This window comes from Carassius carassius, chromosome 43 (assembly GCF_963082965.1).
Source record: "Carassius carassius chromosome 43, fCarCar2.1, whole genome shotgun sequence".
Classification (NCBI taxonomy): domain Eukaryota; kingdom Metazoa; phylum Chordata; class Actinopteri; order Cypriniformes; family Cyprinidae; genus Carassius; species Carassius carassius.
The window spans coordinates 10891827-10904401 of record NC_081797.1 but is presented as its reverse complement, the minus strand read 5'-3'; the positions used below and the strand labels follow the sequence as shown (position 1 = coordinate 10904401).

The 12575-nt window shown below is 33.8% G+C and overlaps 2 protein-coding genes across 5 annotated transcripts in view; one reads left to right on the top strand and one right to left on the bottom strand.

Annotated features, from left to right (window-relative positions):
- Window positions 1–2285: 2285 nt before the first annotated feature.
- LOC132124609 (BLOC-1-related complex subunit 5-like) lies at window positions 2286–5369 on the bottom strand. Its single transcript, XM_059535698.1, has 5 exons — window positions 5133–5369; window positions 4615–4684; window positions 4340–4483; window positions 2973–3130; window positions 2286–2898 (listed from the first exon to the last, which is right to left on the bottom strand). Exons 2-5 carry the CDS (start codon window positions 4670–4672, stop codon window positions 2671–2673), a joined length of 588 nt encoding a protein of 195 aa, XP_059391681.1. The 5' UTR covers window positions 4673–4684; window positions 5133–5369; the 3' UTR covers window positions 2286–2670.
- A 1349-nt stretch (window positions 5370–6718) lies between these two features.
- LOC132124619 (basic helix-loop-helix ARNT-like protein 1) overlaps window positions 6719–12575 on the top strand; it is a 12892-nt gene continuing 7035 nt past the window's right edge. For 3 of the 4 annotated variants that reach the window (XM_059535719.1, XM_059535717.1, XM_059535716.1), the window contains exons 1-9: window positions 6719–6872; window positions 10441–10497; window positions 11103–11250; window positions 11503–11523; window positions 11657–11695; window positions 11816–11848; window positions 11954–12111; window positions 12235–12314; window positions 12414–12506. In XM_059535719.1, coding sequence (XP_059391702.1) covers window positions 11111–11250; window positions 11503–11523; window positions 11657–11695; window positions 11816–11848; window positions 11954–12111; window positions 12235–12314; window positions 12414–12506 — 564 coding nt within the window. In that variant the 5' untranslated portion in view covers window positions 6719–6872; window positions 10441–10497; window positions 11103–11110. The remainder of the gene's footprint in view (window positions 6873–10440; window positions 10498–11102; window positions 11251–11502; window positions 11524–11656; window positions 11696–11815; window positions 11849–11953; window positions 12112–12234; window positions 12315–12413; window positions 12507–12575) is intronic. The other variant, XM_059535718.1, reaches the window with a different exon arrangement.

Genomic DNA, 12575 nt, shown 5'->3' with positions numbered 1-12575 from the left:
GAACGGAGAGTGAACTTTTTTTTATAGTAAGCAGGTTTGATGTGCTTCTATCTCGGAGCAAAAAAGGGCGAATGCTACTTTATTCTTATTTTAAACGTTATTATATTTTTGAAAGTGTATTTTAAAATGTTTTACATATAAATAAATGAATAGTGCTTTAAGTAAAATGCTATAATTTTCATGGCGCGTGTCGCCTCATGGGGGCGCCGTGTAGAGATCAAATGACTCAGTAATCATCGAATAATTAAAAAGTTGCTTAAAATGCACTCACTTGCAGGCCACCCAAGATGTATATGAATTTGTTTCTTCATCTAAACAGATTTGAAGAAATTTTGCGTTAAATCACTTGCTCATCACTGAATCCTCTAGATTATGGATTAAACTTAAAATGTCTTAAAGGGATAGTTCACCCACAAATTAAAATTCGTTAATTACTAATCCTCATTCCAAACCAGTAATACCTTTTCCAAAATCTAAACAATGCATGGGCTGTGTGACTCGTTTACATTCAGAGGAAAACACGCACATGTTGCGAAAGAGAAAAATTATTGAATAAAGCTGTTAGTTGTTGTTTTTTTTCACACAAAAAGTATTACATTCATAAATTACAGTAGAGCTACTGATGTCACATTGACCATTTTAACGATGTCCTTACTACCTTTCTGTGCCTTGATCGTGGACCCTTGCTGTCTATGCAGGGCCAGAAAGCTCTCGGAACAACACGAGCAGGGGCGTAGATTGCGCGGGGGACGCGGGGGACGTGTCCCCCCACTTTTAATAAAACGGAAATTCGTCCCCCGCACTTTTTCGGTCAAGTGTGTTCGCACAGAGGTTTTCAAGAGCTGGTGTGAATAAATATAGATTCAAACTCAAAGAGACAGGACCGTCTGCGCATGACATGATATTTTATTCGGACCCAGAAGGCGAGATGAATATCACAGAGCGCTAAACACTCTCCTGCAGTGTGTTTCATTCATACTCGAAGCCGGAGGGCGCTCTCGCGCAGAAATTCTGGTTAAAAAAAGCCTCACAACAGTCTCTTCTGTTCACCAATCTTCAGTTCACCTGTTCATTTATTTGATCCAAAGTACAGCAAAAAATCTAATTTTGAATAAATAATTTTGATATTCTGATTTGCTGCTCAAAAAAACAAACAAAAAAAAACACTTATTATGATAATGTTGAAAACAGCGGAGTAGATTTTTTTCAGGTTTCTTAGAAAGTTCTGAAGAACAGCATTTATATGAAATAGAAATATTTTGTAAAATGACGTCTTTATCATTACTTTTGATCAATTTAAAGAATCCTTGCTAAATAAAAGTATTAATTTTCATTTTTTTTTTCCCAGAAAATAAAAATTATACTGACTCTAAGCTTTTGAATGATATAGTGTAATGTTGCAAAAGCTTTTTATTTCAAATAAATGCTGATGTTTGGATCCTTCTAATCATCAAAGAATACTGAAAAAATGTACTCATATGTTTTAAATATTGATAATCAGCAAATCATCATAGAATGATTTCTGAAGGATGAGACACTGAAGACTGGAGGAATGATGCTGAAAATACAGCTTGGGTCACAGGAATAAATTACATTTTAAAATATATTCAAATAGAAAACAGTTATTTTAAATAGTAAAATATTTCACAAAATTACTGCTTTTGCTGTATTCTGGATCAAATAAATGCAGGCTTGGTGAGCAAAAGAGACTTCATTAAAAATTTTACTGTTATAAAACTGTTGACTGGTAGGCTATATAAATTACAGAAATTGTATATTGTAATGTTTTATATTATATTGTTATGGCAGCAAAATGGATGTATATATATATTTATTTATTTATTTATTTATATATGTAATTTCTGTCCCCCTCAGTTCTGAAAAGATGGCTACGCCCCTGAACACGAGGGTGAGTAATTAATGACAGATTTTTTTAATTTTATTTTTTTTATGTGAACTATCCTTTTAAATTTAAATATGTTTTTTACAAACACGCAGTTTGTTGCAAGACATTAATTGATGGACTGGAGTCGTGTTCAGCTGTTTGGACACTCATTCTGACGGCACCCATTCACTGCAGAAGCACCATTGTTGAGTAAGTTATACTACATTTCTCCACATCTGTTCCGATGAAAAAACTAAATCATCTGCATCTTAAATGTTCTAAGGGTGAGCGAATTTTAATAAAAATATCATTTTTATGTGAACTATTACTTTAAGGTAATCGTCACTGACTTGTTAATAGAGCATTCCTATCATACTATTCTTCTATAAATCACACAGTGTATGTATAAAGGATTTAATGCCAACAACTTTAATGACACCAGTCTACAAAAAGCCTCTCAAGTGCAAAAGCATCATATGCTTGAATGACATCTCATTAAATAACATTTTCAATTTCAGAGGCAGAATCATGCCCTTTAAAACCACTGAGTTAAGTCTTTTAAGTAAATATATACACATGCATACACCATTTTGGTGTTAATGTCTTTCAATTTGTACCATGTAACCTGTTTTATGCAAGATAACACATGATCCAGGCACACAAAAAGCCTTTCAGAGTGCAAAGTGAGACGTTCTTTAGGTAACAACCAGACATGACCTGAGGTGGGTCTCTATAAAGCAAAAGTCAATTAGTACTATTAACTTTTTAACAACTGTTGTCAAACTCTATTTGATTTCTCCGTCAGGTTTCATGCTAAAGGGCTCGAGGCGCTCGCTCTCAGGCAGCAGATTGTTGAGACGCTCCATCAGCGGCATCGTCTGGTCGATGCCCATCTGAATACGTCTCAGAATCATCGACATCTCATTGACCTTCTGGATCTGCTCGGCGTACTTGGCATACCGCTTTTGCCTTTCCTGCATGATGCTGAATAACACCTCCACTGACAGATCCATCTGACAAAAAACAGGTCAGCATTCACAGCTGGCTTGCCGAAACCGTAAAATTCAATAGAAATTATGGTGAATACCTCTTTGATCCTCTTGACCAGAGCGTTCTGGTCAAAGGCAACAGCTTCCGCACACTGGTGTAGATGATCCTGATATCGGACACACAGCTGCAGTACCTGTGCCGAATCCAGCTTTTCTAAACAGATAGTGCACGGAGAGGTTTGTCCACTGAGCACGCCTGAGAAAATGACACTGGCATTAGGCTCAAATCGAGATTCATATCATTATGAACAAGGCTGGATATTGACACAGGTTTCACATAACGATTCCAATCGATGCATTTGTTTTCTATTCTAATGGATTGCAAAAAGATTTGAGAAATAGAAGACTTAAAATATTTCTTATCCTATGACCCCATCTAGTGGACAACCTTAGTATTACAGCCTTCATCTGTCAGCAGAAATGTATGAGTGTTTTCCATTTTCTGTTGGGCACTGCAGCTTTACAAATTTATGAAACTATGCATGTTTGCCCAGAATGATTTGTTCTTCAAATGTTAAACAATTTGGATAGTTGTCAGGAAAACATTCTCTCAATTAATGCTGTAAACTATACGGGAAACCCTGTCAGTTAGAATATTAATATAATACTGAAGGTAAAAATTAATAACAGAGGCCAAATTTGATTGATATTTATAGTTATAATCAACAGGTTGTATGCAAACATTTAAATTGCACATACAGCAGCTATTCCATCAGCTTTATATAGGTAATAGCAACTTTTTAATCTTACAATTCTGACTTGTTTTCCTCAGAATTTCTTGTTTATATCCTGCCTTTGTGATTCTGAGAAATATATATTAAAAAGTAAGAATTTACCTGTCAAATTTGGCAAATAACAGAAAAAGAATTGAAAAAGTCATAATAAGAAAAAAAAGTCATAATTATGAGATGCAAACTAAGAATTAAAGAAAAAATGTCACAATTCCAGGAAAAAGCCATAATTATGAAAAATAAAGTCTGAATTCTGAGGGGGAAAAGTCAGAATTGTGAAATGAAAAGGCATTACCTTTTAAATGTTTTTATTCTGTGGTGGAAGTAAGCTTCCATCTGTTTTTTACTCCAATTCATTATCAAAATATACATCTCTGAACAATGGCTGCCATCAAAATATATTTTCATTAAAGATTTATTAAAACATACATTAAATAATGAAAACATCACTTAAGTAAAAATATAATGAATATGTAGTAAATAAGTCCTCTTTAGAGCTTTTTAGTGTCACAGCACACTAAAAAGTCAAAAGCTGTAACTTTGTTTTATATCAAAAATAACAGCACAACCCAGTCCCAGATCTATTATAAACGATGTAATTACCAACCAAAAATTTTTTTTTTAATCCTAAACTGTTTTTTTTTGTTTGTTTTTGCATTTGGACTGCTTATTACCTTTCAGAAGAGGCTGAAAGGTGGGAATTTCTTGCAGTTTTATTACATCTGGATCATTATGGATATTCCGTAATGACTGAGTTCCTTGAGCAACAACTACTATGTCATCCATTTTGGCTCTATGCTTGACTGGAGAGGGAACAACTGAAACAACAAAACAGAACTAAATAACAGGTAATGGTAGAATATTTACAACATAACAATGCCATTTCATTTCCATGTAACATATCTCACATCAAGAATAAACATTGCGTTATTAATATAATGTTGAGTACCTGAAGCGCTGAAGTCTGAATGTTTATGATCAGCATCTCCGCTCTGTTCAGCGCCCATGGTGCACTCAGTCTATGTAGTCAACACAAGCACCAAAAAATTACAAAGTTATTTTATATATATATATATATATATATATATATATATACACATGGAACCAAAAATTACAATATATATATATATATAATAGTAATTATACATTTGTGAGATGAAAAGTCATAATTACTTGTTACATTATTATTGTTTTTTATATCCTATTGTGGAAGTAAGCTTCCATATGTTTTACTCCAATTCATTATCAAAATATACATCTTTAAACAATGGTTGCCATGAAAATCTTAAGTTATTCAAACTCATTAAATAATGAAGACATCATTAACAGATAATATTTTTAAATTTTGTATAAAATTCTACATTTTACAACAACGATTATACATCTAATACATAAGTATGATACTGAAATTGTGTTTCCTGAAATTTGATTGCATACATAGGCACGACTACATAACGCTTTACTTACCTAAATGTTGTTATTTTCAGCTGTTTAACTAAGGCGATTTCATCCGGCTGTTTTGTTGAATGAACGGCTTGCTAATGTTTTACACTGTAACTTAAAGACATGTGAGCTGTTAAACAACAATACTGGTTGCAGATAACGTCTACAATCTATATTTGTTAGCAAATACGGTTACAATCACTAGCGGAACTAAAAAAGAAAACATCCGGTCTGATAACAGGAGGCGCGTGAGAATGACGTCACGGGTTTGTTTACATGTGACCACCTAAGCCACATGTATGAGATTTTTTTTCGTATTCTTGATAGCTTTTAATTTACAACTAAAAGAAAAGTACACTCTATATTTAAAGAGAGACACAGAAAACCAATTAAGAGAAATAGTAATATAAGATGAATTAAATTAAATCGGTTTTAAAGGTTGATTTTACATACGCAAGTTTTACATACTTGTACACCTATAATCTTTTTAAGATGGCCCATATTTTATTGTATTTAAATTCAGTCATGATCAAATTTGCAAAGCTTACACAGTTGCAAAAATTATATTTAAACTACACCAAAAATATATTCCTACATATTGTGTACAATGTATATAGTGGATTATGTTTCTATTGAACCTACAAAGAGAGAGAAAAACAACAACAACAACAAAAAAACACTGTCTACGCAATTTAGACAATATATTTAAAATTGCCTGATCTTTTATATATGCTTATTATTATTATGTTTGAATTAGTAATATCTAATTTACTATAATTAATGTAGAAATAAGTGTATCTTATATATATATATATATATATATATATATATATATATATATATATATACATATATACATACATATAAATCATAATAATGCATTTAGAATTATGTTCATTGCTAATAACTTTTATTAGAATTATTCATTCATTTAATTACAATTAATCAGAATTATTAATTGATTTCGTAGTAAATCAGTCTGTACGTTAAAATGTTTATCTTCTTACCATTTACCATTTTGTCTTCATACTTTAGTTCATTTTAAATATTCCTGTGGTGTGACTCGATCGCTGCATGAATAATGCATTTAAAGGAACCAGCTAAATTTTAAAGAGTACCTAAGGTTTTGGGTAGTGGTTTTCAAACATTTCTCTCTCTCTTTCAAAAACAATCTCAAAATAGCAACACAAGAAATTGATAGTAATTGATTAATGCGAACATTTCCTCTCCTTTTGTGGTTTTAGCTGTTTATTTTTCCAGTTGGATATTGTCTCCGTTACCACTGTCCCTTCTTTGTTTTTATCCGGATAGGTTATAAACACAATTGTTAACGTAATTCCTTAAAACTCGGCATCCCTCTCAAAGAAATCAAAGGATCTACAGGTTAAGCTAATGATTTTCAACAATCTCATCCATTTCTCAAAGGAGCAAGTACAATAGACACAATGCAGCAACATGCGATTGAGAACCACCCCTTACTGGGATCATCAGCCATGTCAGTGAATCGCGAGAAACCCCGTTTGATTGGCTACTCCGTGTGTCAATCATTCCTCCGCGAAATGTAAGCGCCATTCTGATTGGCCACAAAAAGTGCACCTTTTTATCCAAAGATCCTATTGGTGGAAAATATAGGTTAGTGGTCCGACAGTCACACGAACGAAGGAAAGAAAAGTAGGTCAGAGACTGATTCCGTTTATGTCACAGTTCCTCACGGACCGGACGCCAAACAACCGAAACAAACTGTGATGTTGAGCTATTCCTCCGGTAAGTGTGACGATTTAACGTTTGACCATCGGGTCTAAGTATCGCGTTCTGCTTATCGATGTATTAAGTGCGGGTTTTGTGTCCGCTCGCATATTGATTTCAGTAGGAGGGGCGTCCGTGACATTTCTCGGGTTGAATACCTTAGAACAGATGCAGCTGCCACCACAACACAAACAGTATTAGTGTCAGTGATTTAGTTAGAAAGTCATAAATCATAGCAGAGCGTAGCCACAAACCCACACCCATCATCGATGTGAGGTTAATGGTGTGCGTTCCCTTTAAGATTATTGAATAGAGGGAGTGCAAGTGTGCTCGAGCCTGCTGTGTGGGTTGGTCACTTCAAAAGGTACTTCAGTTTACATTCTATCTTCTGTGTTCGCCTTAGAAATTTTGGTTTTGTCTCAAAGCCGTATGAGCTGTCCATCTAGACAGCATGCTTGTGCTGACAGACAAGTGATGCTTTCTAGGTAGGCAGCTCACTATGGTTTGAGTCAGAGCTACAGTGACGTCGTTATGCTCCATGTCCGTTTTGTTGCCATTATGAAAAAACAGATAAAGGGCGTGAGGTTAGTCACCATTCAAGTGAGGCTTTTTTTAACCAGACTGCGTACTAGCCAGAGACAGCTGACTATATGCATACAATGAAGTCCAAAAATGCATTTAAAAATCTGACACGTTAAACATGGAATATTTAAGATGATACTCTATCGCCAGGCAACCAACCAAATGCAAGCTGATTTGTGACACTGACCAGAACTAACTTTTGCAAAAGGTCAGATGTTCTTGCTTTCACTGAAGCAGTTTTCTTTGGATATAATGCAGAATTTCGTGTTAATTTTCAGCGCAACTTTTCACTTATTTTATAATGAAAATATAATCTGGAACTCTAAATTAATTTGGAAAAGAAAAAAGCCAAAACTGGATGTACTTTTATTGGAAAACACTGTGTAAGGCAGACAGGGTTAGTTTTTACTTTATTTCTTAACACTGATTTATATTTGAAAGATAAAATCTGTAGCTGTAAGGCACCAGTGTTCAACTCTTGACTACAAAAACATTTGAACATTTCTACAATTTAAAAAGAGACTATTCATCTAACATATTTTACCCACTTGTGACAAGGTGCCACAGTAGTGTGGCTTATTTTGGCATTTTTATTACAGTGTGATAAATATAAATTAATTTTAAATATGAATATTTATAATGAAATTAATTTATTCTTTATTATACATTATTATTAAATATAATTTATGATGTATTATTATTCATTGATCATTTATTATTTTAGATTTTTTTATTATTAAATATAATTCATTTATTTATTTGTATTTATTTATATGTATTTATATGTAAATACCTTTTATTTCTGTATTTTTTCATTATTATTTTTTATTTTTTTATTTTTTATGTTATTTCATATGTTTCTCATTAAAATATATTGTAATACAATATTAATAAATGTTAAATATTTACAATACTAATATTTAAAAATGTCAATAATACATATTAATTAACATTTGAACACCAAATATTACTATGCATGTGACTTGTTCCAGAAAAAACTTGCTCCAGCTTTACATTTGTGAAAAATACTATACCTACCTTAAAAGACAGTTTGCTTTTAGTCGTGACAAGTCCAACAAGTTATGTGTAAGTGCTGCTTCCATATTGTAAGACGGGTGTGTGGTGTTCAGTTGAAGTAACTGCATTCCTAAAGTACATCAAACACTCATCATTAGGGCGTTCATCAGCACTCATTTCCAGAATTTGTTTTTTCCCTTAAACCTCGTCTGGACTTTCTAAGTTCATCCACACGTCATGTTTCTCCTGAATTGGTCTGTAACAACTTGAATTGAGGCTTGTAATTAGGATGAGTAATACAGGTAGGTCTTTAAATGTGACATTATAATAATCATGTTGCCATGAAGAGGGGTTTGATTTGCATGTTTGGCTTTCACCATAATGAAATTCTCTTGAATTCAAAGAAACTGAGATGACCTACTTTTATCTTTTTTTTGCTTGTCGCTTCTTCCTCTTTTTTTCTTTATCTTCGGCAGTCTGTTAAGGCAAGCCGCAAGCCCACGCACTCAAGAATAGATCATTTGGAGATGGGTGGAGTGATGGCGGTGCATGAGCTATAAGAATAAAACCACAGAGTTAAATCCTTTTGTTTAACTATGTGAATTTGAAAAATAATGTATGCATCACACTTATAACTGCACTGTTGCTCTAGCGTAGGCATTTAAATGGCTGGGTCTGCAAATGCACTTTTTATTTTGGCAGAAAATCCCATTTGAACACAGGGGACTCCTGTTTCATTTACGGCGAGAGAAAATGGGTCTTCCGGCCCTTTCTTTCTGCCAGTTGCATTTATGTAATCTAAATGTGGCCTAGATTGTGAGCTTTCCAAGGGTTTCCTGGCAACCAGAGCAGGTCATTGATGAAGCTCACCATTTCCTCCGTGTGTATGTGAGGGTTTGTGGGAGTATGAGAGAGATTTTTTTTCTTTGTCATTTTGTTTGTAGATAATGAGGAAGCTCAAGTGACCTATTAACTTAAAGCAATCATTCACCCAAAAAAGAAAATAGAAAAAGTCATCACTTACTTCAGTCTAAACCTGCATGACTTTCTGTATTCTGTAGAATATCTCTCTTTCTCTCTCTCTCTCTCTCTCAATACCTCCTTTGCTGCTGTTAAATTTGTTTGATGTTTTATGTGCTACTGTTTGAACTCTTTTTAATAGCATTTTAGTCAATGGAAATGCTTATTTTTAAAATTAAAATTATACATACTTAAATTATACAGTTGTAAGTAATTTAATGACCTATATTAAAATTACAGTTTTATCAAATGTTTTCGAGAAGGACATTTTAGCACAACTTGTTCCATATTTAGTTGTGAATGCTCTAACAGATGGTCCCAGTCAGGTTTAGGACCCTTCATATTACAGAATCTGGCCTCCTTAACCATATTGGCAGTTTACTCTAGATGTTTAAAGGATAGATCTTCTAATTTGTGTCCTGCATTGATTAAATTAAACAGCGGTGTGCCACAGGGTTCTATTCTTGGGCCTATTTTATATTCATTGTAAATTTGCCCATTAGGCAAAATTTTTCATAAACACAATATTTTGCATCATCTGTATGCTGATGATACCTAGCTATATATATGCCAATTGATCTATCCTCCAATTGATCTCCATCTTTTCGCCAAGCTTCTGATTTGTACAAAGGAGGAGGACTATCACCCCAGTTTTAGTCTCTCTTTACTGGTTGCCTGTAAACTTTAGAATTGAGTTTAAGGTTCTGGAAAGCACTTTGATCAGTGGAAGATGTTTTAGAAATGCTATAGAAATAAAAATGTATTGTATTATACATGAAAACTAATGGGGTCCAATAAAGGGTTGATCCATTTGGTTAAAAATGGTTCACGGACTAAATAAAGTTGGGGGTTTTTCTATTAATGAATATTGACTAGTTGTAACTTTAACTTCTCATAACCTCAACTGGAATGTCTTTATGAAACTTTGATTTGTTTGTTATAAATGCAGTTTTATTTTTGTCCACAGGATCTTGTCACATGTGAAAGGACACACATTGAACAGCTGCTTGACTGAATCTGTGTGGTGAGCATGTTTTATACTCTATACACACACTTAGGGATGGGATGGTATGAAAATTTAATATCACGATTATAGTGACTAAAATTATCACGATTATCAATATTATCACGGTTTTGTTGAAACGAGATGAAAGTGTTCAAAAATAGTTGATGCTCACACTGAAAACATTTCAGCAAGTTTTATATTTAATAATTAACAAACAACTAATAAAACAAGCAACTCTATGCACTTAATTTAAAGAAAGATTAAATTCTGTGCCATTTCCTTCCTTACAATGAAAAGTGTAGAAGCATAGAAAAGCATAGAAAAGTCACTGACTTTCGCCATTCCTTCTCGAAAAAAAAAAAAAAAACATTGTGCGCTGCGCTTGCGTCAGACTGTTGCTGGCTGGACATGATTTAATAGCGAGTTATTAAAACCGCGATAATCAAACACGGTTTTAATGATAATTCATTTTTAAACGATATTACTAACCTTCAGCACATTTTATCACGGTTATCGATAAAACCGGTTATCGTCCCATCCCTACACACACTGATATAATACAGCATATTGTAGCCATTTTAAAGAACTGTTCTTGAATTAAATTTTTTTTTGCCCGTGTTAAGATGATCTAATGGCAGACCAAAGAATGGACATCTCCTCCACAATGAATGAGTTCATGTCCCAGAGTTCTGCAGATCTCATCAGCAGTTCCATTGGCACCACTGGCATGGACTACAACCGCAAGAGGAAGGGCAGCACCACCGAATACCAGTGCGTGAACTCCTGATAGTGTAGTAGAATAGTATTCATGGCTTATTGTTTGAGCAGTTATGCATTTCATGAATCTAAGTAGTTTCACATTAAATAGTTTTAGAGATTTGTTTTTTTTTTTGATTACTTGGAAATTAGGCAGTCTAAAATAAATGACAGATTTATGAATTGTAATCTCATAATATTTATAATTATTCATTTTTTTTGAGATTTTTGTTTAATAATGTATATATTTAATATTTTGTTTCACAGGATTGATGGCTTTTCGTTTGAGTGAGTAGAAATGTTTCCTAATATTTTTCACATCCTTTCCGTACTAATAAGAAGTAAAAAAAATATGTAATTCGAGAACTGTTGTAAAAGGTTGTTTTATCGACTGCTGTGGTTTTTCTTTTGATTTTCACAGTGATAGTATGGACACAGATAAAGATAAGACAATGGGAAGGTAAATGGATTTGAATTATGTGCTGTTATATTTAAATAGCCAGTTTTAAAACCTAAGGAGATAAATGAGTCAAAGAATGATTAATCACTAATAAATATAAATATTTTCTCCTAAATCCAGGGATGACCAGCAGGGCCGGGTAAAAAATGCCAGGTAAGGTGAAGATGAAACTTTTCTCTACTTAATTAATGTTTCATGAAAAAGAGGTGTTGCTTGTATGTTTTCAACTAACTATTTTGCGTTGTCTTATGTTTTTAGGGAGGCTCACAGTCAGATAGAGAAAAGACGCAGGGATAAAATGAACAGTTTTATAGACGAGTTGGCTTCGTTAGTCCCCACTTGCAATGCCATGTCTCGCAAGCTGGACAAACTCACTGTACTGCGCATGGCCGTCCAACACATGAAGACATTACGAGGTGAGAGCTTTCTACCACAGCACAGGCCAAAATGCATTTGATTGAGCTCATTATGAGTCTAAAACCAAACTTTTTCCACATTTAACTATGCTTGGCTTTTCTCTTTCTCTCTTTTTCTTGTAGGGGCCGCCAACCCATACACAGAAGCAAACTATAAGCCAGCATTCTTGTCGGATGATGAATTAAAGCACTTGATTTTAAGGGTGTGTTTAAAATCTCAACCCCGAGGCTTTTGAGATTTTTATCTTGTGGAAAACTTTTAGGATCGGTTTTAAAAACTCTCCTTGCCTCTCTCTCCGCAGGCTGCCGATGGCTTCCTCTTTGTAGTTGGTTGCGATCGTGGAAAGATTCTGTTTGTCTCGGAGTCTGTTTATAAAATTCTCAATTATACTCAGGTATACTTTCTTGACAGTGATCTCCATGCTCCGATACAGTAAAGGCTTTGACTTTAATGCAGATTGTTT